General features: G+C 43.7%; 1 protein-coding gene across 4 annotated transcripts in view; it reads right to left on the reverse strand.

Annotated features, from left to right (window-relative positions):
• RNF157 (ring finger protein 157) overlaps window positions 1–26,229 on the reverse strand; it is a 77,662-nt gene extending 51,433 nt beyond the window's left edge. For 3 of the 4 annotated variants that reach the window (XM_081897720.1, XM_081897723.1, XM_081897722.1), the window contains exons 1-2: window positions 25,877–26,229; window positions 1,936–2,054 (exon numbers count right to left, since the gene is read on the reverse strand). In XM_081897720.1, coding sequence (XP_081753846.1) covers window positions 1,936–2,054; window positions 25,877–25,964 — 207 coding nt within the window. In that variant the 5' untranslated portion in view covers window positions 25,965–26,229. Of the gene's footprint in view, window positions 1–1,935; window positions 2,055–25,464; window positions 25,806–25,876 lie in introns of those variants that run through there. The other variant, XM_081897721.1, reaches the window with a different exon arrangement.
• Window positions 26,230–27,285: the final 1,056 nt, after the last annotated feature.

The following is a 27,285-nucleotide window of genomic DNA, read 5'->3' on the forward strand; positions in this document are numbered from 1 at the left end:
CAGCCGTGCCACCCTTACTCTAGCCCCCCTCCACTCCTAGGTAAAAGCCCTACTCATGTATTTATTCATTACAGGGCATTCATATGCAACAAGAGGAGCGAGGGCACACTTCTAGCCCTGCCTCAATGTTGTGTCTCTGTAGCATCTCCTCAGCTATGTGTGTCAAAGGATGGAGGCCTGACATGAGAGCCCTTTGTGCGAGTGCATAAACAAGACAGTGCAACATCATGGGCATGTCTAGAACCATAGCCCTCACCCTACACGTGAGCAACCCTACAGGCAAGTCAGGGTGTGAGCACAGCAAAAAGTTCTGATGAACTGAAAAGCTGTTCTGCTTCTTCCATCCATCTCATAGAACACCAATTCTGGACGCTGTAGAAACGCACCTCCCCATCTTATCGTTTCACACAAAGGACAACGTTCTGAATGTGACAGGGAAGAAGGATAGAAGACCCTCTGTCCATAATTAATGTCTTGCACATCCTGAAGGTCTGAAACACGGTCTGACATTTAACGCTTTGCTGAGCTAGCAGGCAATAAAGCAAGGCTGCTTCAGCCTGAGAAATAGGATCAGGGACACTTTGTGGCTGCTCTTTAGAACAAACACATCAAGACACACAGACCCAAGCGGAGGAATGAAGGGTGGGGGTGGAAAAAGAGCAAAAGCTCTGTCCAGAATACTCTGCATCAAAATGTCAGGCTTCTCTTGTAAATAGTGGAAGGGAAGCTAAGAATTAACTACTTAAGACAAAGGAGCATACAGGAAATGTTGAACTGCCTGGAACCTCAAGTGTGGAAAGAACACCCTTAGGTGACGAGATACAGGCGGATCATCCAGCAATTCTAATCCATGAGAGATGCTTGTACAGTCCTCAGACACACCGTTCTTAGACACACGAATCACAAAGTTAATTAAACCAAATAATGGCACTTCCTCCTCAATTATCTGTAAAAGCACTTCGTGCCATATATAAACACACAAAGTCTATACACTTTTTTTTATTATTTGCAATGTTTATTCAGTATTGCACACATTGGATTCCTGCAAATTCTGACATGGACTTGCTCTCTGTTTAAGAGTTGTTTGTTTAAGGAAGCGCACTCTACAGTGCTAAGAAGGACACACGTCTCCTTATCATAGGGAAAAAACACATCCTCTCAAGCCCTCGCACATCAACAAGCAATCTTATTCTTGTTCTTTTTATTTAGTAAATGTGTAGCTGCCCTTCATCTATAGATCTCAGGCAAATTCGCAACAAAAAAATTACAATTCAAACGATACAAAATGCATTAACATTTCCTGCAGCAATACTATCCCTCCTACACAGTTCATGCTAACTAGATATTCCACATTTGCTTTTGAATTGAGACTCAGGGGAATATTGTATAAAGGATAACATGTGGCTGAGGGATGTTTCAGACAGCCTTCTAGATAAAGTACCCAATATTGCCTCCTGGTACCCTCAGAGAAGCGCTTGATTATGTGAATTATTGCAAACCACGCATTTCTGAGTAGTCACCAATTTGCATCTGGGTTGCCCATGTCACCAAATGGACAACACCTCAGAACCAATGAACATTCACAGCTAGATTTAAGAGCTACCTAGGCATGTTAAGAACCCTACTGTGTTTTTAGGGATCTTGAATTGGATTCTGAAACAGATCTAAAATAAAAATGCCTTCCCATCAGACTAAGTGCACATAACAGCTTACTTATTATATTTATATCCCACCTTTCCTCCAAAGAGTTCAAAGTGGTGTACATAGTCCTCCCATTTTATACGTACAGCAACCCTGAGAGGTAGGTAGAGTGAGGATGAATGCAGAACAAAACAAAAAAACTCCTAAAAAGGAATATTTGTTCCAGGTCCACTCATACCACCCCCCCAGGTACAAATCCAACTTTATTAAAATGGGATTTTTTCCCCTCCTTACCGCTACAGGCCTGTTCCCAAGGAAGTTGAGATCGCTGTTTTCTCCAAAAAGGTAGCCCTCAGGATGCGTAGAATCAAACTTCTCACCTCCCATGATGAAGTGACTGGCAAAGTAGCTTCCTGAAAAAGAGAGGGAAACAAAGAGGCTGGTTAGAATTAGGAGCAGAGAAAGGAGTTCAGTATACAGTGGTACCTCGGGTAAGTACTTAATTCGTTCCGGAGGTCCATTCTTAACCTGAAACTGTTCTTAACCTGAAGCACCACTTTAGCTAATGGGGCCTCCTGCTGCTGCTGTGCCGCTGGAGCACAATTTCTGTTCTCATCGTGAAGCAAAGTTCTTAACCTGAGGTAATATTTCTGGGTTAGCAGAGTCTGTAACCTGAAGCGTATGTAACCTGAAGCGTATGTAACCCGAGGTACCACTGTACTATGAAGGAAAGGAACCATCACAGAGGTTCTAATTATCAACATGGACACAATCAGTACAATACACTGTGGAATAACTCGCGAAAATGAATGCTTCAATTTTAAAATAACAGTAAGCTCCTAGCCCTCATGGTTGTGGAGATATTTATTGGTTTCATTCAAAACTCTGAAACCAGAAGTCAGTAGCAAACATTTTATTTCCCCATCCCTCCTTCCAGCCTGCTACCCCTACAAATGTACAGTATGCCTGCCTCCAAGCCACATGATGTTTCTCTTCCAACACCCACTTTTCCTGGCAGAGTTTTCAAATTTGCAAACTGAAAAAGGAAAGGAAAAATGGGATAGCTGGCACTTTTATAGTGCTTTTAATTGTTATGTGTATTGAACTTCACATAAATAAGTCGACTTCCTGATTTGTAGCTCAGCCGCTTAGCCACTAGGCTTAGATTTACATTATTTGTTAATAACTACATTTTATAAGTCATTGGTTGGCACACACACACACACAGTTATAGATTGCACACCATATTTTACAGCATTGCTTAACTCTGCCATCCCAGTACAGCATTTTTCACAGGTGTGCACTTAAGTCTCTCCCACAATTGTAAACCATGAATAATAATGATGCTGAGAAACAGTCCAAAGGCTATCACTTAAGGAGACTGCAACACTCGCAGGGACAACACAAGGTCTGTTGCCAGAGTAACACATACATTTCCCCGCAGTAGGGTTTAGCGGTGTTGTTCAGGTTAGCTGTACATATTCAAAATGGAAACCTCTGTGGTCGGTTTTATTCTCTATTATAGGACTCAAAACAGACAGACCTGTGCTGAATTTATTTGACATCTCTACCAGAGATACACTCCTCCCTCCCACGGAAGGAGCAAATATGTACGGGAGTACTCTTAGATGGGACGTGGGTGGTGCTGTGGGTTAAACCACAGAGCCTAGGACTTGCCGATCAGAAGGTTGGCAGTTCGAATCCCGGTTGCTCCTGCCAACCTGGCAGTTCGAAAGCACATCAAAGTGCAAGTAGATAAATAGGTACCACTCCGGCAGGAAGGTAAACTGCGTTTCTGTGCGCTGCTCTGGTTCGCCAGAAGCGGCTTAGTCATGCTGCCCACATGACCCAGAAGCTGTACACTGGCTCCCTCGGCCAATAAAGCAAGATAAGCGCCGCAACCCCAGAATCGGCCACAACTGGACAATGGTCAGGGGTCCCTTTACCTTTACTTTACTCTTAGATATCTGGAAGTCCCAGCTGGTCCTTGGGCAGTAGGTTCACCAGCTACAGCCATTCCAGTATACAAGTAGGGTTGCCATGGTAACCCATGTTCTGATAAACCTGGACTGCTGTAATGCACTCTGAGTGGCTGCCATTTCAAGATGACTTAGATGCTGCAGCTAGTACCAGCTCCTAGTTTGCCAAGTGGAGCAGCTAGCTTGAGCTACGTGACTCTGGTTTCAAAAGGAACCACACCGACTGCCAATATATTTCCCGTCCAAATTCCAAAATGTCAGCAATAACTTTAAGAAGCCCTAGACAGCCTCAGACCGAGACATTTGAAGGAGGCACCTCTCCCTCTGTTGTCTTGCCTAAGCATTAAATTCTTCTGGAGAGGCCCTTCTCTGCACCTCACCTTTGAGAGTTGTACATTACACGTTTCTTCTTCTTTGGTGATCACTCGTAGATTGTCTTCCATACACACGGTTTTAACAATGAGTCTATAAGTGGCTTTGGAGGCCAATTCTAGATCCACACATCCTTCCACAGTGGGGACGTTGCTTTCCAGGCAGAAGTTGATCACGGTGTGGATTTGCCAAGCGTGCCTTCCTCTTAGCACATTTGTCCCTTGTGTCCTGAGTTTGAGTGTCTTCAAAGCCCGTTACACCTTTGGTAAAGGCTGTTCTCCAATTGGAGTGCTCGCAGGCAAGTGTTTCCCAATTGTTGGTGTTTATACTACATTTTTAAAGATTTGCCTTGAGACAGTCTTTAGACCTCTTTTGTTGACCACCAGCATTACGCTTTCCATGTTTAAGTTTGAAACATTACTTGCAGGGGCATACCTAGTGGTTGGTCAGGTTGGCTCCTGCAAATGGTGCAGACCCAGGGAGGGGGGATGCAAAATCACTCCTATCCACTGACTCAGACTGGCTAGGAACCCACCCACCCATGTGTACACATCCCGAGCTGCTCCTCTGGGCAGCCAGTATCTCCTTGTCAAGGGTGCAAGGGATTGTGGGGCACCAATATAGCTCCTTGCCCAGGGCGCAAGGGAGCCTAGGTACACCTCAGATTATGTAGCAATAGAAGAGGAAGGGCCTTCTCTGTTGTGGCACCCTGTCTGTGGTATGACCACTCCTCTGAGGCCCAGCTAGCACCAACTTTGGCTCTGTTCTGGTACCACGTTAGTACTTGGTTCCTCAAGCATGTATGAACTGTTAATCTTGCAGCCTAATGTTACAGCTTGAAGATGAATATTTTATAGAACATTTTACTCGCTCTTGGTTTTACTGATGTCGTGTCGCCTGCACAAATTGTGAACCCCGCAAAGTGATAGAGAGCAGGGTATATAAACAAGTTAGGAAATGCATCAATGATGCATTTCTAGAAATTTGAAGTTTTCTGCAGAGAAATATAGCCATGGAAAATTTTCCAGCCCGTGTTAAAGAAAGCCTTGAGGTCATCTGCCCTGAGGCACTATGTTCCATCTTGAAAAACTAGCTTTATGCATCATATCCAAAGTTAGTCACAGTCACGAGCACACCCACTGAAATCAATGGACTTGGGAATATGACAAACTCTGTGTTTCACCCATGGCATATTTTTTTTTAAAAAAAAACAGTCTGAGGTACCACCAAAAAAAAGAACATTTGAGCAAAAATGGAAATCTTGCAATTGCTCTGAAAGCCTCCTCAGATTGTGATCGACTTCCACGGCAGTGGAATTTGAGACTACCTTGCCACATAAAAATAATAGGATATGGCAACACTTGGAAAACTCTGTATGGAATTTAAACAAAAGGGTAACAAACTTCTCTCTTTACAGCTCACATACAGCTTCCTTCACATATCTTTTATTGACTGTTTGTTTGAACATCTTAGAATAGAACCACTCACAGCAGGCTTGCAATGTGTATACATACACTACCCATGCCCCTTCTAATGCACTTTTATCCCAACTACGGGATTTAGCAAAAAAGGTCAAATGCACTTTTAACAATCTAGTATTACAATGCTAGTGGTAATAGATAGGCCTTTGCTTTTAAAGAAAACGAGGATAAGAGCTTTCCCCGGCAGAGCGGTTTCATTTGTTGTCCTTTCCACAACAGCTTGGTTAACCTTGAAGGTATTACACAGAGCATACCTTGCCATTACAAACTTTTACATGGCTACTCTCCTGAAACTGCCAATTATTCAAGTTTTGCCCGTCCTCTGATCCAAACGAGCAAAACCACATCACTGCTACTACCATAGTAACGCTTTTAAAGAACAGGCCATAGAAGTAAGAACTACACACTCATCTTTAAGGAGTATATAAACATTTCTATTTCACAAGCTATTTTCCAGTTGGATGGGTTGAGGGCCGTTATTAAAAGCCGCACGCTGCAACAGTTAATTCAAAACGTGCTCTCTTCACTCCTCTGCTGTCCTCACCTTGAGGTGAAGATTGGTGGTAGGTATACAAAAGTCAGCTGAATCATCACTTCATAGGTTACAGAAATGTGTAACGACAATTACTCTAGTAATTGCTTCCATAGCACATTTTAATCTGGTGAGGGACATTATTTTATTTTTAAAATATTGAAAGCCCACCCTTTCAACCGTAAAACTTTCAAGGTGACTTTAGAGACTATTACGTTTGGCCTCGCAATGACTCTTTTTGGTGGGTTACTATGGTTTATATAAAGAAAATTCAGCTTGGGTAACAAGCCTGCACAATGAGTCAATATCACAAATATGGATCTTAAGACAGGTCAGAGACTCTATAAAATCAAACTTTCTTTTCAATTCTCATAATATTTTGTACATGGCTTTGCACATATTGAAACAGTCTGATGAATGCTCTAGCTAGCATGATTTATCTTCATCTACTTCTATTTTCCAGACAGAACCTCAACATTTACAATACAGTGGTACCTCGGATTAAGTACTTAATTCATTCAGGCTCTTAACCTGAAACTGTTCTTAACCTGAAGCACCACTTTAGCTAATGGGGCCTCCCTGCTGCTGCCGCGCCACCGGAGCACAATTTCTGTTCTCATCCTGAAGCAAAGTTCTTAAACCGATGTACTATTTCTGGGTTAGCGGAGTCTGTAACCTGAAGCGTATGTAACCCGAGGTACCACTGTATGTTTTATCCTTTTTGTGTGTATGTAAGCTGCCCGAGGTATTACCTGCTACAGAAAGGCTATATAAACATTTTAAAACAAACAAACAATCCATTTCACAGCGCTTTTCTTCTATCTGTTCACATCAACAAGGCTTCATTAGTGTCAGATTCTTTGTGGGGGGCACTGATGGGGTGGGGATGTGTTTACCCCATGCAAAGACATTTACACCTTGGCTAGAGACAAATTAGGAATGGTCTTGTGATAAGAAACAGCAGCATCAAGTAGCAGTATCTCACAACCAAGTACAGAATATAAATGCATTTTGTATGACGTTGTCGGGTGAACATAGATTAAAAACTCTGCCCTGGAAACACAGTGGTTGCACAGTAAACGGAAGTGTGAACACTGTCCCTATCTTAGCAGGACTCTGCTTCAAATCTGTTGACCATCATCCACACAACAACTGCATCCAGGCACTGGTTCAATCTATGCACTGTCCCTCCTGACTCAGATCTGATAGCAAAGCAAAGCCTAGTGTCATCAGGATACTGACACTGTACCCCAGACCTCCTATTGGTTTGCTCCAAACAGATTCATATAGATGTTAAGTAGCATTGGGATAAGAAGAGTGTCAATGTTAAATTGCCAAAACCTAGACGTGCAGCCCCCTAGCCGCTAAGAGATCCAGCAGCAGCAGGGTTGCACTCTGCCACCTGTCCCTTGAAGGAGGTCATTTGTTAGGGCAACCAAGGCCAATTCTGTCTCAAGCCTGAATCCAGACTGAAATAGGTCCAGTTAAAACAACTGCACGTATAACAACAATTTCAAAACTAATAGAGATACCAAATGGATAAAAATAAAATCTCCACTTTGGAGGCTTGAACTTATTTGCCATTGACCTAGTAGCTGCCATTTCATTCTGAATTTTAAGTTTAACACACTCGCTTTTTGTGTGTGTACACTGCCTTTTCATGGTGTATGAAAGGCAGTGCAGAATGTTTTTAAAGAAATAAAAATTTAAAGGCAACAGTTCAAAATGAAACAAAGCTCTCTTTTATAAAACATCTACTGAAAAACCTGCAGCATCCCCTTGCAAACATCAATACTGTATATTTGTCAGCAAAAAAACAACAACCCCTGTACAATTGTTTCCAAACAAGAAGAACACGAGGCACCTCTATAAACGCCAAGATGCAGCTCATCATTTAGGAAGGTTCTGCAATCAATTATTGATGCCTGCTGCTTTCTGGCCCCATTTTTTCCATGTACATAATTTATAGGGAAACAAGAGTGGGGGGGGGGGGAGAGGCAGACAGACAGACATTTGAAAGAACCCTGGAGCTCACCAAAACCAATGCTGGCACATGACTGAGGGGCAAGAGAAAAGGAATGCAGTTTGACCAGAGAGTTAATCTAGCCTTCTAATGAAACACGGAAGAAGCTGAGAGATGAAGGACCTCATTTAAAAGTGAGCATAGTTAAAACCTTGCAACATTCTTCGAAAAACAGAAGCAGAATCACAGCAAGCCACACATTTAGGTGAACAGATGCAGTGGGAGGTCAGGATTCAGTTGTGCTGAAGAAAGCTGAGCCTGGCAAGGGCTGCAGGGCTCTGCATATAAGGTTGCCATATTCCAGAAAGTGAAAATCCAGACACAAATGCTGTTGAGCGTTTTTGTCATACATTTTTTTGCCAATTTCCACCCAGGCACTGCTTCCAACTGCAGTATTCCAGGTATGTCTGGGAATTCCATGCACAACCTTAGATCTGTACAGTACTTATCAAAAATCCCTCCTCTTGCCTCTCTATGAGCTTCCAGTTCATCTTGTCTACACATACAGTGGTACCTCGGGTTAAGTACTTAATTCGTTCCGGAGGTCCGTAGTTAACCTGAAACTGTTCTTAACCTGAAGCACCACTTTAGCTAATGGGGCCTCCTGCTGCTGCTGCACCGCTGGAGCACGATTCCTGTTCTCATCTTGAAGCAAAGTTCTTAACCTGAAGCACTATTTATGGGTTAGCTTAGTCTGTAACCTGAAGGTACCACTGTATTACCTCACCCTGCACATGTAGCTTTAGATCCTGGTCTCCAAAGAATCCATTATGAGGTGCTAAAGAGATCTTATTTGATATTTTGCAGCAAAGCAACCCATCCACAAAAAAAGGTCTATGGGAGGGAGCATAATGGCCAAATGGCTCTGAGTTCAAGTTTGCTTTTCAATGCTGAATACGCAAGAGAGTGTAGCACACACTCCCATAACCAAGGCTAAGAGACTCAGCTGTGAACTACGCAGTCCCCACTTTGAGCCTCCCCTCAGCTGCCTATCTGTTATGTGAACACAACCACCAGAAGAACGAAATTCACCTATGCTCCCTGACAGCCTAGCAAGCTGCTTGTTGTTTCCCAGTGACAAAAACGCACAGCAACAACCAAGTGTCAGGCAGGAACAGCAGAACTAGAACTACGCTTTTAGAAAACAACTGGTTAGACCCCACACAGCTGTGTGCCTTACAGATAGTGAGCAGTAGCTTTATCTTTCCAAAATTAATCTCAGGTGTCTCAACTGGCTGCTTTAATTACAAAGACCTCTCCAGAGAGACTACTCTTCATTACCCTGGTGTACAGATAGTTATTAGCAAGACAGAACCCACAAAAGTTTGCATCATCCTAGAAGCAAGGTGGACAAGCCTGGAGAGAACATGGCATAGCACCTTAATATCACTTCTGTGATAAGCAAAGATATTCTACAGTCCAACCTATTGCGATTAAAGTCTAAGCTGCACATATCCACCCTTTCCCTTTCAGCATCATTCTACTTTCTCTTTTTTTTCTTCCATTTTTTTTTGATTTTCCAGATTTTTCACACAGAAAAAAGAAAAAATATATCAAAGAAAATAAACTAAACACATAAGAAGATTATTACTTCAAATACCTAAATCTCTTAACATAGGTAACTGACTTCCTCAAATCCCCTCTATCTGAATTTCATTATATCACCTGTATAACAGATCTCCAATTTCATATTTCTAATAATATTAACTCCTTTCATTAACTAACTTCTTCTCCTTTATTATTATTCTAACCATTAATATTTAGTACCACATATTCTTATTCTACCCCAAGCCTATTTGTTAATTCCAAGAATTTCCTATTTATCTTACATTACAATATTTAGCTAAATATTCTTTAAATTTCTTCCAATCCTCTTGTATCTCCTCTTCCTTCTGGTCGCGGATTCTTCCAGTCAGGTTGGCCAGCTCCAAAAAGTCCAACATCTTCATCTGCCATTCTTCTGTTGTTGGTATCTCTTGCGATTTCCAGTTTTTGGCTACTATCACTTCTGTGTAAGCAGTAAAGATATTCTACAGTCCAACCTGTTGTGATTAGAGCACATATCCACCCATTCCCTTTCGACATCACACTACTTTCTCTGCAGCTTTGGTGGGTGGGGAATCCTGATGTTAGGTCCACTTTGGAGGGTAAGCAAGAAACGTCCTCGTCTTGGAATTATAGAGTTGGAAGGGACCTCAAGGGCCATCTAGTCCAACCCCTTGCAATGCAGGAATATTTTTACCCAACATTAAGCTTAAACTCATGACCCTGAGATTTAAAGCCTCATGCTCTACCGACCGAGCTATCCCAGTTTTAGATCTCTCCTGAAAATTACCATTGCTTATCCAGGCCTTTGCAATACGTATTTGTTTCCTTTCAAATCAACCAGTATTTACAGATGTTTTATTTGTGTTTTTCCTGATGCCTTTACTGATTCCATTGTAATCCTGTATCGCTACATACTGCTGCATTATGCCTTTATGAAAGTGCAGATTTATAAATATTTGAATAAATAAATGAACCATCACATTCTGCCAGTGCAAGGATTTCTGCTTGTGCCCTGGGACTTTCCACCCCTTGCACCCTCTGCAAAGCTGCTCCAGGTGGTTGGGGGGACCTTTGGAACCAATTTAATGGGGGCACTGGGAGGATAGGGGAGCACATTCTGTTTCACAAGGATAGATCCTTGTACTGATGGAACAAGAAGCTCAGAGCTACATTAAATTCCACCCTAAATAAATAGAAGAATCCTTAAGTTTTAGAGCTTTCATATACATGAGCATATTTAAAAGACTTGTTGCTTAAAACAGATCTTTCTGATTTTTGTGAGATGAGGGTGAGAAAGTGTACTGCACTTTAACGGGTTCAAAATGCTTCCTATAGTCTCTCACTACTTCCTACATCAAAGCTGCTAGTTGGAACGTGTTTAACATTGCTCCCATTCAGACCAACCAGAAGTTCAATAAACACAGTGGTACTTCGGGTTATATATGCTTCAGGTTACACATTCCACTAACCCAGAAATAGTGCTTCAGGTTAAGAACTTTGCTTCAGGATAAGAACAGAAACTGTGCTCCGGCGGCTCAGCGGCAGCATGAGGCCCCATTAGCTAAAGTGGTGCTTCAGGTTAAGAACAGATTCAGGTTAAGAACAGACCTCCAGAACAAATTAAGTACTTATCCCGAGGTACCACTGTAAGGCTTAAAAATCACTTGTAACATACAAAGCTAATAAATTTCCGCCGGTTGCATGCATACTCGATCACCACAGCAACAAGCATAGCAAGTGTCCAGATTAATAACAGATGCACCTTTCCTAATGACTTGCTATATATGCAGAAAACACTCTATTCATCAAAGGTGTATAGCCACTTCATATACTTCTGAGCCCCCCACCACCTGGCAAAGCCATCCGCACACCTCATCAGAAAACCACAGATCAACCTAATGCAATATAACTGTGTCAGAAGCATAGGGGGAAAGCAGGAATCGCTTGCAGATCCTATAACTCAAACAGGTAAGCCAAGCTGCAGAACACATATCAGATCACGTATATGTAGCTGATAAAACACTTAACACGCATTACAAAAAAGCATTTACTCATGTTACAAATTAGGAAAAAAATGTCCTTGGGGTGGTATTTATGATTATGATTTTAGTAGCTCTTAAAATCAGTCTATAACAAAGATCTCAAAACACAAGCGAGCAGATCCCTCAGGGAAGTAAGCCAAGCCACAGAATACAACTGAAGCCACAATATGCATTCTTAATGTCAAGGAAATGCACACCATCGCTGACTGCTACTCAATCAAACTCAAAAACACTGCCTTGCACCTTTAGACATACAGTATATTGTTAGAGGCTTGAAGGGTTGCTGTGGAAAATACTGGTGGGTTGCTTCCATGAATGTGATTCTGTAACCATGAGATTACAGGCACAGGTTAATTCCAGCCATCCAGATGTTTGGGACTACAATTCCCATCACTCATAGCTAATAGGACCAATGGTCAGGGATGATGGGAAGTATAGTCCCAAACATCTGGAGGGCCGGAGTTTTGCCTATGCCTGGAGTAGAACCCAAAAGAGGAAATGTGCTGAACTGGCCAAACCAATCTCTCTGTAAACTAATGGTCTTAGCTGGCCAGTTAAGTACTGTCATCAGCATCTTCAAGAGTGAGCCATGTTACTATAGCAACACTAAGTGGAGATGCTTCCAGGAAGAGGAGAGTGGGCATTTTCCCACCTTACCTGGCCGGATGAGTCTTGCTCTGTGCTGAATCCAAAGCTATGGTTTTGGAGAAACCCAGAAAGCTAATGGGAGTATTCATGTGGGAATGCTGTGAGCCTTTCCATCCTATGCTCAGGTTGTATACGTCTGTAAATTAAACTGTATATCCTAAAGATACCACAGTCCCCATTCCCCTTCACTCTATGGACACCAACAATATATACCGAAAACTCACTTTTTCCCTCCTAATAAGTAAGGGGAAATGTGTGTGCGTCTTATGGAGCGACTGCAAGCTGAGCAGCTATCCCAGAAGCCAGAACAGCAAGAGGGATTGCTGCTTTCGCTGAGCAGTGATCCCTCTTGTTGTTCTGGCTTCTGAGATTCAGAATATATCTTTTTCTTTTTTTCCTCCTCCAAAAACTAGGTGCGTCTTATGGTCTGGTGTGTCTTATAGAGCGAAAAATACGGTACATATACACACATAATGATCTACCTACCTACCTACCCACACCCACACACACCATCCAGATATGGTGGCAGCTACCATCACTACTTCTAACTAGCCTTCTACTTGTCAGGTAGTGGCACATTCACCATTTTAAACTGCGTGGGAGAAGTCACACATCGTTTCTAGGTCTTCTCCAAGTCCTCATTTTCCTTCACTGACATGCATAGCTGCATTAAGCTGCCCATCGACTAAAATGGCCACTTTTAAAGCTGACTTTAAAAACCACACAATGGATTGGCACCAGACCAATGAAATAGATCCTCTATTGGGATATCTGATGGTTAAAAACAACAATTTCAACCTCCAACATGGCAACTTTTAAGGTATGTGTTTGGTAAGGGGAGAGATGCTGGCAACAAAAACCACCTACTCTTCAAGCTACAATTTTTAACTTGCTGCAAACCCAGCCATTTTTTAACCAACATTTCTGAAACAATTTTATTTGCTTATACAGAGAGATCCTCCATATCGATTTTATAGGGAACAAAATTTGCATGCTTTGTAACGGCAGAAAATTCAAAGTACACTCAGCCCTCAAACCTCAGATATGCAATTGTGGCTCTATAATCATCACAGTTCTTCCTCAAAGATTTTTTAAAAAATAGCACAGCAGAACAGATAAGCTGGAAAAACCTCATTCTAAAAATGAAAAGGGTATTGCCGAGACTTGTTTCCTTGTCTGGCTCGTAGTCAGTGAAGGATCTATAAAACTGACTAGATATTCACTGACTGGAGAGAGGAAATCTCTTTGAGGCATATAGCGCCTTCTACTTCACTTGCTGCATAATCATTTGGACACCAGCAACTAAACACAGATAAAGCTCTGGATCAATGTGTGCATTAGAGAGTTCCCTCCCCTCTTCAGGGTTACATAAAAGATAGAGGAAGGCAATTTGTGTGCCCTAGTAGCTATACTCCAAAGCCAACATTAGCTGCCCACCCACCCATCACTGCCCATCTGTGAAAGTATGGCTGGAAGTCTTAATACATTAATCACTGATTAAAAGCAAGGCTTTTGGTCTAATCAGATTTTGATTAGGGTAGTAAGAGATGTTTAGCATTTCTGTTTGTCACCCAACCTATGTAAAATGCCACTACTAAAACACCATTTCCCCCCACCTCCACTTCCACAGGTCTTGGTCCTAGAAGACATATATATTATTGCTAATATAATATAATATAATTAGAAAGAAAGGCTTGGAGAGGGAAACCTCCACCTCAAGAAATAAGAACCAAATTACAGCTGTTTAACAGACACCTGCCCCAAGAGGACTAAAACCTCATTAAAGACAGTTAAATTATTGTGGGAAATGTAGTCCTTCTCAAGAAATCTGCAACTTACAAGGTCACAAAGAAAATGGGGACATGGTTGGTTGGTTAGTTAATTAGTTAGTTAGTTAGTTTATTCAACAAGGTTTATATACTGCTTAATCATCCATAACCTCTCTAAGCAGTTTACATGGAACATGACCAAGGTTTCTATAACGTAGATGCCAACACCTGAAAAATACAGATAGGAAGCTGTCCGATGCGTGTGAGAGAAGCCAAACCCAGAGCAACCGGGGGTGAAGAAGAAATATATAAGCTTGCACATCCTAATTATGCTCCCAATGACGCTTGTTTTGTGGGTTTAACATTGTGTTGAAGGCCCAGAAGGTGGAAAGCCTAGGAAAAAAATCTCAGCTGTGCCCTGGACAGAGCAGCAGGCTAATTAGCGGCCTACTTTTGCCCTGGTTTATTGTTTTGTTTTGTTTTTAATTTAAGATAGAAACATTTTATACAGATGCTTACAGAAAGGGAAGGGCTTGTGAACCGGTAAGCAGTAGGCGGCATTTATCCTGGAGCCATTTGTACATCAACAAGGGAAGCAGACAGCCCTTGTGCTGCTTGCAGTTCAGATAATCCACTTAAGTGCAGAAATCCTCCTTTCCCATGAGCCCCTTACTGCTCTCGACCGGTCTTACTGGATAGTATCTAGAGAAGCTGAAGAAGATACGTATGATGCAACTTTGGGGGTGGGGTTAGGGGGGAAATGTCTTGTCTGTTTCTCAGTTTGGAGATTTGTTTACCTGTGCATGGAAGAGAGCAGTCCTGGTCAGCCAGGCCTAATTGTGCGTCCAACGTGAAACCTCTTCTGGACATGATCTAGTTAACTAACCAGATTTAATGAAAAACCTGGAAGGCCTCGACAAGGTCAGCAATTTCTGCTTCAGCCAGAATTAGTTTATGATATATTGTAATAGATATTTTAACTAAAATATTCCTCAAGCGTTATTGTAAGGAAATGAATAGATATTTCACAATATGCTTGAGGTTCTAATAAACCAGTTTAACACAAGTGAGTTTCCATTCATATTCATGATTTATAGCCACATAAAAGAGTACCAGATCATGCACATTCCCTTATTCTAAGGAAGAAGTGATACAGCCGTTTTACTGAAGCTAAGCCAGCCCGAGTCTGGAGCCTCACATTGGAAAGTGGGAAATAAAATGCGCTAAATAGTGTAAAGCAATGATGCACCTAATGCAGGTGTGGGAAACCGCTGGCCCTCCAGATGTTGCTGGACTACAGCTCCCATCACCCCTGGCCCATTGGCCATGCTTGCTGCCAGGCTTGATGGGAGTTGTAGTTCAGCAACATCTGGCAGACCAAAGGTTCACAACACAGTGAGTATTATATTGTAATGGTTTGATTGGTTGCATAATTCTTACTATGTATATTTTTCTATTTTGATGCATGTTTAAATGCTTTCTTTTAAAAACCTCTAAACTGTCTCTCCATTACACTAGTTTACAAGTGGGTTTCTTCCCATATGGGCACACTTAAACATACAAAACCCCACCCAGGTCCAAACCACTAGAGCCTGAAATGGGCTAACCCAGGAAGAGTTTTACCACTTGATTATGTCAATTGTATTAAATTGGTTAGAAATAAAAAGCTGCGCACAGGCTTGTGAATCATCCACGCCAAGGGGTTCCAAAATCTGGTCTGCAGGCCACATTCAGGTGGTCTGCAGTGTGTGTGTGGATCTGTTTGAAGATGGCACATTCATGGCATTAAATATTCATACGAGCTTTTATTGTGTTCTTTTATTATATTGCATTTTATTGTATTATAGCTTGAATTCTATGGAATTAAAATTTCAGTACAATAAACTGCAATATACAGAGTGAGTCTTTTAAAAGAGGCCCCGAGGAACATGTATACTCTGTATCCACAGGGTCTCTTTTAAAGGACTCACCCTGTATAAGAAAGAAAAGCAGCAACAAAAATGAAGTTTAAAATCACGCAGCATCTAGCACTGCACACTACGATCACTACAACAGGAAGAAATATCATTAAATGGTCCACCTAGACCCTCAACAATTTTCAAATGGAAAAGGTTTGGGAACCACTGAAACATTTTTAGGTTGAGGGGTTAGGCTTCCATTGAACAGTAAGTACTGTATAGCACTCATGGCTAGATGATTATAAGGAACCTTATGGAAGGGTGTGTTTCTCTTAATCCTAACTCACGCTTTCTCCTCTGCCACACTGACAAACAGAAGTGGGCAATATAATCATATTTCAACAGAGAGTCAAGGTATCTTTTCCCACCTGAATCCTGCCATACCTTCAAACTCTTCCACCTCCTGATCAGATTATCAGTATCACCCCTCCCTATTTTCCTGCAAATGGGGCCAAAAAAGGGCTCCTACGTTTCATAAAGGAACCAGCAAGGCCAGGAGTGTGTTTGGGAATTTCCAGGGGGAAAACCACAGCACAGGAAAATCACAGCAGGAAGCTCCATGTATCTGGAGGCTTATTTGAAGAAGTATTTAGTATGAATGGTCAATAAATCCAAGCAGCACTTCCTTTTCTCCACAGTAAACAGCTCATCTGCTGCGACAGAATAAGCCTATGCATTTACCAGAAGTAGCTGACTGCCTCCTTCCATGGGCGCCAGTGCAAAATGGAGTAGGGGGAAAACGCATCTCTTGAGAAATCTATTGCATTACTATAAATTCAAGCCCGTTTACAATTTCTGAAGGCGTACAGCCAATAGGTATTCCACACAAGTAATTTTCAGTCCTGGGCTGAGATTTAATTACAGTCAAGTCCACCAACCACTTTTTCTTCTCACTCATAAAACTTCTGCCATTTTTACCCAGACCTACTCTGCAGAAAATATACAACCCTATTTCATGTTAAAAGAACTGACCAGATATCTATAGAGCACACCATCTGTCAAGAACTACTCATATCCAAACCTCAATCAGTGAACTGAAGCTGCAACAGAGCAGCATGGTTGCAATCGATAGTCTTTAAAATTTCGCTCCGGTAAGATTTTGTGTGGTGCTGCTGGAACTTTGCATCCTTGTTTTAAAAAAAAAAAATTCAAGAAAGTCCCCGCCAATCACTTTACTACGCAGGGCTGACTCAGGTCACCAAGACTGTCCCCCTCCAACTTTACGAAAAGTCTAACTTCCAAAATGTTGGCATTATGCCTATGCAACACTGCTATATACAGGTGGAGGCAGAACAGTTGGCACGATAGGGCCTTTTCAGGAGTGGCACCCCATATGTGGAATGCTCCCCACCCCAAGGTGAGCTGCTTCTGTCCCCATCATTAACATTCAGGAGGAATTTTAAAACATCTCTGTTCACCAAGGCATTTGATGGCTGAAAGACCGTATTCCTTGCAGCCTTGACATTATAAGCTGTGAGGATACGCGGCAATTCTCAGATGATTTTAATCTTTTTAGATATTCCTGAAGTTCAAGTGCTTATATTTTATTTGCTGATGCACTGTTTTGCTGCTTTGTAATTTGCTACCTTTTGGAGCAAGGGCAGGATAGAAATGTAAAATCACCACCATCCCAAGAGTAGTTTGTGTATCTCCATTAGCCTTGCCAGCAATTATCAGAAACATGGAATAGTAGCAAGGAGACTCATATTGTGGTCGCGCAGATCCATACAGCACTCATTACAGCCAGTAATCACTTGCCACAAGATGACCATATTTTTGGCAGCATCCATGTGGTGGTTCTGACATGTGCTCTGGCCTACTTAAGGATCTTTACGGAGATTAAGTACATCTGTCTGTATTCTTGTCCAAGAAACCCCACTGTTACAATAGCTGAATGAACATCACGGAGCCATTAATAAAGCAGCACACTCTGGAACAGGCACCGTAGAGCTTATTTATATCTGCTGCTGACAAGAGCCCAGGAACAAAAGGTAAACTTTGGGGGAGACTAGCTAGTGAGCTTGAACCTATCTCTACATACTTTTGATTGCAGCCATAACCAGTGAAGCCCTCCAAATACTACAATGGACTACAATGTCCATCATCCCCAACATTTGACCAGACTGGTTGGGACCAAGAGGAGTTGCCATTCAAAAATGTCTGGAGGGCATCAATTGGGGATCCACTGCTTTTACCCCGTACTTCAATCAAAATATTTTCAGGTTTTCTCATTTATAAGAGAACCGTATGGAAAAATGCAGGGTGCGTTGGCCTCAGAGTTCCTGGGTTTTAGGAAGTTTAGAAGGCTTTGCCAGGATAACGAGCTAGTTGCTTTGATTTTGGGCTAGGATAAGGCAGCTGGAATCTAGCCCTGCTTTCCCCCAGCAGTTTGTGAGCAGGTTGGACTGAAGAGTGCTGGGTGCAATGGTTTGGAGCCTTTGGTATATCCCAGGTCCTGTCCCATCTAGGCTGCAAGAATAAGTGAGAGGGTGGTGGCAGCAACTACCAGAGAACAGGTCCCATTGACAGCACTGCAGGGCTGTTGTGTTACAGTTGGACAGGCTCTCTTGGGGGTTCCCCCATCCTTTGTCACACTCTTCTCTCTCCTGTGTGTGCCTTCCCTACGAGTATGAATGACAATGTCCACTGTTGCTCTGGCAGAGAGCACATGGTTAAGCAGGAGGCCACTGACTGAACATAGATGCTCAATGTTCTAGCGCCGTGACAGAAAGCACTGCTGTCCAAGCAGCCAAATAAAATGATAATATTCACTAGACTCTCCTTACTCTGATGCCATCCTGTTTGCCGCCCTAACAAGTGCCACCAATTAATTGCACCATCTATTTCTTCCTTTAATTTCTTCCCACTTAATGTAGTTGACCACATTTAGCAACAACTACTTAAATACAGCAGTTTCCCCACAGACAGACACTGACCATTGCTCCATGATAGCTAACTGAATTTTCATATTTAGAGGCAGTGTGAGCTTCATGGCAGCCTAACAGCTCCTTTAAATGAAGGGGAACCATTTCCAGTGGAAGCAAAGAGGTGACACAGGAGAGACAAGTCTCTCCTAAACGAGAAAACACTTTGGTCGATTTACAGCAGTGGAAACAGCATATGTGGAAAGGAGTTAAGAACCCCTCCCTCTCACCACCTAAGCTGCATCAACAGAAGTCTAGTGTCCTGATCAAGGGAAGTAATAGTACTACTCTATTCTGCCTTGGTCAGGCCACACCTGGAGTACTGCAGCACGTTCTGGGCACCACAATTTAAGGAGGATATTGACAAGCTGGAAAGTGTGCAGAGGAGGACAACCAAGATGATCAGTGGTCTGGAAACCAAGACTTAAGATGAACAGTTGAGTATCTTTAGCCTAGTATAGTAAAGAGGAGACTGATATAATATATGATAGCCCTCTTCAAATAGCTAAAGGGCTGTCACATGGAGGATGGAGCAAGCTAGTTTTCTCCAGCTCTAGAAGCTAGGACCCAAACCAATGGATTCAAGTTACAAGAAAGGAGATTCTGACTAAACATCAGGAAGAACTTTCTGAAAGTAGGAGCTTTTCTACAGTGGAACAGATTCCCGCAAGAGGTGGCGAACTCTCCTTCCTTGGAGGTTTTTAGGCAGAGGTTGAATGACCATCTGCCATGTAGGATTTAGGTGAGATTCCTGCATTGCAGGGGGTTGGACTAAATGACCCTTGGTGGACACTGGGGGGTGGAGGGAGACTGTATGCCACAAAGGGGAGGGCAAAAGTAACTGTTGTCACCCTGTTCTCTTTCATATGCATGCATGACCACCTTCTCAGCCAGTCTGTACCCTTCCTTGCTGATAGATGATAGATCTGGAAGATGCCTAGCTGATAGACTCCAATGCTTTATCTATTCACTTTCTCTTTTTGACACCGCCACCAATCTTGGTGGATATTGGGACGTGCAGAGAAGTGTGCTTAGAACCCTGGGTCAGATTTCTCAATTAAATACTAGACATTGCCGTGTTTAAAATGTTTACAGTAAAAAACCAAAAAGGCATATAAGGTAAGAGTCAAGTATGTACAAAGTTTTTAGCCTTAGATGCTTCTACTTCTTCCTCTTGATCTTCATTTACTAGCACAAATTACTTTATGGTACCTCACAACATTATTCTGCTCTGAGGTAAGAAATACGCAGTGCATCCTCTTAGTTTGCCATAGCATATTTCAACAAAATGTTTCCCAGCAAAAATGAATCAATAGGGGGGGAAATGTAAGGCAAACTCCACATTTAAATATAAAACAATATTGTACTACTAATAAACAATTCCACACTTTAAGGAACACAATCAATCAATAGCTCTCTGAACGATGTACAAAAGAAGTAAGAGAACCACCAAAGCAAAACATACACAAATCAAAATAAATAAGAGTTACAAAAATAATTTCATTATGTATCATGAAAGAATCATAAATATTACAAACGCACACGTAATCACCAAAATCATTCACATACACATTCTAAAAAACAGAACCGCCCCCCAACAAGCACACTTTCCTTATACGCACATCACTTCAGCCGCTCAATTCTGACCTCAATAAAACACCCAAATGTTTAACCAACCTATAATCATGCAGAGAAAAATAGGTCCACTCAATAAAACAACAGCAGGGAGAAAAACACCACTCATTCCCACCTGAGGCAATACAGACACCTTCTCCCCACCTCTCACCTAGGGAGATTAAACCCTCCTCTGCCAACAAGCCCACATCCTGTGGGGAGTTAGGTACAGCCAGCCATCAGCGCACCTGATGCTCAGCACCTCTCGGGTAGCATCCCACCCTGTAGAGTAAATTAAAAACATCTCCCTTTAAAACAATGCTCCCTAAATAAACCTCACCCTTGTGGCTTCGCAGTCAGACTAGACGGGAGAGGGCCGTGGGTAATGGTAGGTAACAGTCCATCCCTACTCTCCCTTTGGCACCTGAAGCATCTTACTTGATTTAGCACACAGCCTGGGCAGAGGTGGGAAACCTTTTTTAGCTTGAGGGCTGCGTTACCTAGAGGGCAGCCTTGACGGGGGGGAGGGGGTGAAGGGGGGGTGCTAGAGGAAAAAGTGGGCAGGGCCATAGGCAAAAGAAGTGGGTGGGGCCAAGGCTGAGACCTTTGCACAGTAGGCTACATTGCAGACATGCAGAATGCAAAGGTTTCTACCTAGCTCAGTCGACAGAGCACAAGACTCTTAATCTCAAGGTTGCGGGTTCGAGCCCCACGTTGAGCAAAAGATTCCTGCATTGCAGGGGGTTGGAATAGATGAGCCTTGTGGTCCTTTCCACCACTATCACCCACCACTATCACCACAATACACACACACCTCTCCAGCCTTCATCCAGACAAAAATGAGGCACTATCACAATTCAAAGGTGCCTTCCAGCATCCAAAAACATTCTAGGAGGGGGTGGATCAGGGCCAGAGAAGGATGCAGGTTGGAGGGGGTGTAGTCCCAGGAGTGCCCCAAGGGCCAGGTAAGCAGGCCTGGAGAGCAACACTCCCCTGGTGTAAAGGCTCATGTGTTCTTGGCTGATGTTATTAACCTATTGCAGACACAGCTTCTGGGCAGGAACTGTGTGCAGCCTGTGTTTTATACAGCACCAAGCACACTGCTGATCTGTTCACTTGGCATGCTTATTCATGTGTCCGAATGACTCTCCCCACACCAAAGGCTCTTTCTTTCAAGAGGTAGCTGCTGCTGAAAAGCTTTCTGTTATAAAAAATAAACTAGTCACAAATAAGAAAACGACCAGCAGCCGTTAAAGAGATTGATGGCCCAAACGGAAAGGCCATTCCCACCGCACTCGGCCCATCAAGGACAAGGCATAACTCCACAGAAAGGGCACCATACCAATGTGTGGCCTTTTTTTAAAAAAAAAAAAATCTTAAAGGAAAAGCAGGCGTCATCTGTTTATGAATCTTTCAGAAAACACCTTCTGTCCCAATTGGTGGAAGAAAAGTTGCTAAATACCAACAGCCAGGCAGATGTTTTAGCAAACCGATTCCAGCTGCTCTGCCTACTGAAAAAGCCAGGCATGTATTCTCAATACAGAAACAGAGTTTATGTTAACAATGACTCTGCAAAGGTCCTTGCTGGTAATTAGCAAGTAATTTGGGCAATGGAGACATCATTAAGGACCCTTTTTCTTTTACCTTAACTTGATAATTAACTGCTTAACAAAATTACCACCTATTGTTAACAATCTCCAGTGCCGAACAAATCATTTTCAAGTGTAAACACAACCTCACGTCCCCCTCTTTTTAAAAGGTCATAAAGTTGTGATTTGAAAATTAAATAAAACAAAGGACTTCGAACTTCTGTGTTACTCTAACGGAAGAGAAATGCTCCTGATAAGCATTGAAGTGAGCAGTGGTTAAAAACCCTTCATGAAACAACAATAATCCTCGACATATCAAGGTAGGCCTGGGACAATATAGTGGTACCTCTGGTTATGAACTTAATTCGTTCTGGAGATCCGTTCTTAACCGGAGGTACCACTGTAGCTAATGGGGCCTCCTGCTACCACCGCACAATTTCTGTTCTCATCCCGAGGTAAAGTTCTTAACCCGAGGTACTACGTCCAGGTTAGCTGTAACCCGAAGTGTTTGTAACCCAAGGTAACACTGTACTGAGTTAGCTGGACCAATGGTCTGGCTCAATATAAGGCAGCTTTTGATATTTTCAGCAGCTACTCAATGACAGCTAGGATCAAGGAAACAGGCAGAAAGCTGCAGTCATGCAACCCAATCCTAGACATGACGACTTGGAAGTATCGTATTTTTTGCTCTATAGGACACACTTTTTCCCCTCCAAAAATTAAGGGAAATGTCTGTGTGTCCTATAGAGCGAATGCAGGCTCCTTGGCTTCAGCGATAGCAGCGCGAAGCCTCCGAAGCGCAGAGGGAGCGCTCCCTCCGTGCTCCGGAGGCTTTGCGTTGCTTTCGCTGAAGCCTGGAGAGCGAGAGGGGTCGGTGCGCACTGACCCCTCTCACTCTCCAGGCTTCAGGGATAGCTGCCTGAAGCCTTCAGAGCGCAGCGCGAGTTCCCACTGCGCTCCACAGGCTTCAGGTTCCTTTCACTGAAGCCAGGAGAGCAAGACTCTCCTGGCTTCAGCAGAGAGGGAGAGCTGCGCAGCACCCCTTCAGCCAAGTGGGAGGAGAAATGGAAGGGGCTCCATTTCTCCTGCCGCTTCGCTGAAGGGGCGCTGAGCAGAGAGGGGGAGAAATTTTTTTTCTTGTTCTCTCCTTCTAAAACAAGGTGCGTCCTATGATCCGATGCGTCCTATAGAGCGAAAAATACGGTAAATCGTGCCACAATGAATGTAGCCTACTCCCGGTTAAGTGTGCATATAAATTCAAACCAAGTCTGCAATTCTGTAGAAGCTTACGTGGGAGTAAGCCCTATTTAAAATAGTAGGCCTTACAACACAACCCTACTATGAATGTTTACTCAAAAGTAAGTCAAGCATGTTTGTAGCACCAAGAGAAACTATTGTGAAAGCTAAGGTCACAGCTTCTGCAAACATGCACTCCATATGAGTTCTTGGATGTCAACTAAGCTGAGAAATGATAAATGAAAGCAACTATTATCCAGACCTTGACAAGTGAACTCAAGAAATTCAGACAATGTGGGGCTTAAGCAAGAAGCGGTTATGATGAGGCCTCAATAGATTGCATCTTCTTTAGACATGTCCCCTGGCCTCAACACCAGTCCCAGCCCCCTGGTACTGCCATACACAGTCACAACTCCTTCCTAACAATATACTTAGTGCAGAGCTTCAACAAGAACCCTGGAATCACCTCCAAAGATTGCTCACTAGGGACTAGAAACAAAAGGGTTAGATAGATGCCCTTCTGAGTATCTGAGGGCACAAAACCCCTTTTGTTTTGAATTACACTGTCCCAATGGGAGTTAAATCTTCAAAACACACAATTAAAAATAATTAATAGAAACATGACTTCAAGGGAGCTTGATGTGCTACACTAATATTAGTAAAAATACACAGCTCCCTTTCTAAAAATTCCAGCAATAAATATGGAAAGCAGCTAAAAAAGACCACACCCTTCATTTATAATTCGTAAGATATCCTGGCACCTTCATTCTAAAGCACATGTATTCAGAAGCAGGCCCCAATGACTGAAACTGGAGTTAATCTTAAGTAATCAAGCAAAGACTACCCTATGCAAGTTTTACTCAAAAGTTAAGTCCCACTGAGGTCCATGGGATGGGTTTCTAAGTGTGCACAGGCTTGCATTCAGAATGTTGATAGCTGAATAAGAAATGAAACTATCAGTTTGTGTAGCGTAGTGTCCCAATGCAACTACTACAAGTTACTAGGATGTGCAGTACAGTTTTGCACCCATTTTTGCAAAGCATTCTCCTGTGTAATTAACTACAGTAAGGGTCCACAACCTTTTGGCCCTCACAGGCTTTAAAAAATAATAATAATACCCATTTAACACGAGGAAAAGCTGGTGATGCTCAGAATGCCCCTGAGCAGGCAAGGCATTTACACTCACCCCAAAATAAACGAACTAGAAGAAAGAAGGCAGCACCCACTCAAACAGGCAAGACCCTCCACCCAACCAAATGCAACAAAAAAGCCAACAGGAAGAGAGGGCAGAGGAGCCTTGGCTGGGGACCCCAGAACCAGAATGATCAGAGTAAAGAGTACACACCTTTAAAAGGCAGGATGAAGAATATTTGGCACTTACATGTTTTCCCAACTCCTGCATGGCTAATACTACCTGCTCAAATCCTCTCTTATGCACAATAGCTCCTAAGTACCTTCCTTTGCACATGGCCTCCTTCCTTTAATAGCTGCCTGACAAAAAATGGATCAGGAAAACCTTTTTTTAAAAATGGAAATTAACCTGTCATAATTTCTGCATGCCAGACGACTGTTAAAGTCACAGGAACAGTGTCAAGAAAGAAAAAATCAGCTACCCAACACATTGCATGCAAGCTAAATTCTAATCCCATTTTATCCTGTCTCTCCTGGCTACCATTACCTCTAGCTTCCTTTAAAAAAAAAAGGAGGAAACTTACAAGCAGACCATGAAGTTCTACACCGATATGTAGGAGAGTGAGAAAAGTACAGTAGTGTACTGTGATTTCATCCCACCTAATGCTACATGTGTGGCTTCGGTAAACCAGTATCCCTGTCCCATCAATACTGGAAAACATTCCATCGTGAGCAACAGCGTAAAAACTGTTAGACAGCAGGATGGATGGGATATTTCCAAACAGCAATTAGAATATAAACAAGCATGTGAAAATGTCAATACAGGTACCAAGTACGAAAACCACATTCCAAGGGGTGGCATAGGACACACAGATATTTTAGGGGAAAGGAACTGCAATCCTTCATTGGATTTGGGCTCGGCTTTTTTAAAAACAACAACACCTCAGAATACTTAGTATTTTTTAAAGGTTCTTTACCAACAAGCATGATGCCATGAATGTTGCTATCTCAATTCAGATGCCACCGGGAGCGCTTTAGAGGAGGTCGACCCAGGCGAAAGAAACCCGCATTCTCGGCCGCCAGACCTTCTCGAGCTACTTGCATGGGAGACCTTCTTCGACCGACACCAAAACTCTCCGAAAACTCGTTGGCTGCGCCCCCCTCCCCGCCAAAGAAGCAGCTTCAGTGCGGTAAAAGGCAAGTCCTGCTTTTCACCCCCGTCCCAGGCAGCTTGTGCAAAGCCGAAATGCAGCGACCTCCCCCCGGCTACCGCCTGGAGTTCAACTGTCCAGCCTTGCTTCGTCACACTGCTAGTTCCCCGATCTCTTCCCCTCCTCGCCTCTCCCCGCTGCTGCTGCTGCTCCTCCTCCCATCCCGGCTAAGCCTTACCGGATTTAGGAGGATATCTGTAGATGGAATTAGACGGGATGTCCACCTCTTCCACTCCTGCGTTCTGCCGGCTGGTTAGCGCTCCCATGCTTGAGACGTAGTACAGTATTAGAGGGCATCCGGGGAGGAGGCGGTCGGGGGTTGGAGAGAGACGCCTCCCTAGCTCGCACCTTTGCAAAGCGAGAGGAGAGGCGCGGAAAGGCAGCGAGGAGACACACGCGCGCAGGCACTCAGGTCAGCCGCTGCCTCCTGCAACTGCGCTGCTGGTCCCTCACTGGAGAAGCTGCCGCATTGACTTGCCTGCTGCTGCCCCCAGGGGGGTGGCGGTGCCTGCTGCTGCTGCTGCTGCTGCTGCTGCTGCTGCTGCTACCAAGCAGGGGACAGAGGCAGCCATTCCCCCCATCTTTTCCACCCCCATTCCCTCCTTTCCGCCCCTTCTCCTCCTCCGTCGCCCCACCCCTCCAGCGAAAGGAGTGAATCAACCTGGGGACCGTTTAGGCGAGCTGGGCTAACGGGAATCCCTTATAGAGCAGTGCAGCTGGGATGGGGCGGGAAGAAGCTGGCGCTGCATGCATCATCATGCACATAGCTCAAGCTCTGGGCTGCGGCCGCTGCTGCTGCTACGAGTGCAGAAGGCAACCTCGGCAGCACCAGCAGCATCTCATCTCTCCTCTCGCTGCAATTGCAGCAGCGGCGGCGGAGGCAGCTTTGCAAAGGATCTGGGCGCCGCCTTGACGTGAGCGGCAGCCCTGCTCTCCAGCCAATGGAGGCCGCCTGCTAAGCAGCCAGCGGCGCCTCCTCTCGCGGCCCCAACAGCTCCCTGGCACATGGCCCGATGGAGGGAAGGGAAGGGAGGGCGAGGGCGGCGGCAGCAGCAGCGACCGCGGTGCTGGTGGCCGTGTGGACTCCGCCGCCGGCCAGCTGCCCAAGTTCACCTTGGTAGGAGCTGGGGGACGTTTCGCTGGAATAAAAGGCGGTGCTTCCTAGAGGCATTCAGTCACCACAGGCCGGCCTGCTGCAAGGAAAGGGAAAAGTTTCGCGAGGGTGTGAACACCCGCCTGCTTGCCTGCCTCCCATCTTTTTCTGCTTCAACTTTGCAAATTTGTTTTTCAAGATGCGCCACTCTTGCTTGGGAGCGGTGGGCCGCGAGGCTGCAGGTCCGGGCCCCTCCAGCCTACAGCTGGAGCCCATCTAGCCTTGTTTACTCTCAAAAGAAGTACGGCGGTGGCGCTGTGAGGAAATTTACTTAAATGTCTTACATACATACACTATTTCCGAATCATAGGCTGCCAGCTCTTTCTGGGCCCAATTCAAGTTGTCCTCTAACATTTCCTCAATGAAAACAGCAACGTCCTATTATTATTGTTGTTGTTGTTGTTGTTGTTGTTGTTGTTGTTTTACACCCCACA

The sequence above is a fragment of the Podarcis melisellensis genome, assembly GCF_964234715.1.
Source record: "Podarcis melisellensis genome assembly, chromosome: 2".
In the NCBI taxonomy this organism is placed as follows: domain Eukaryota; kingdom Metazoa; phylum Chordata; class Lepidosauria; order Squamata; family Lacertidae; genus Podarcis; species Podarcis melisellensis.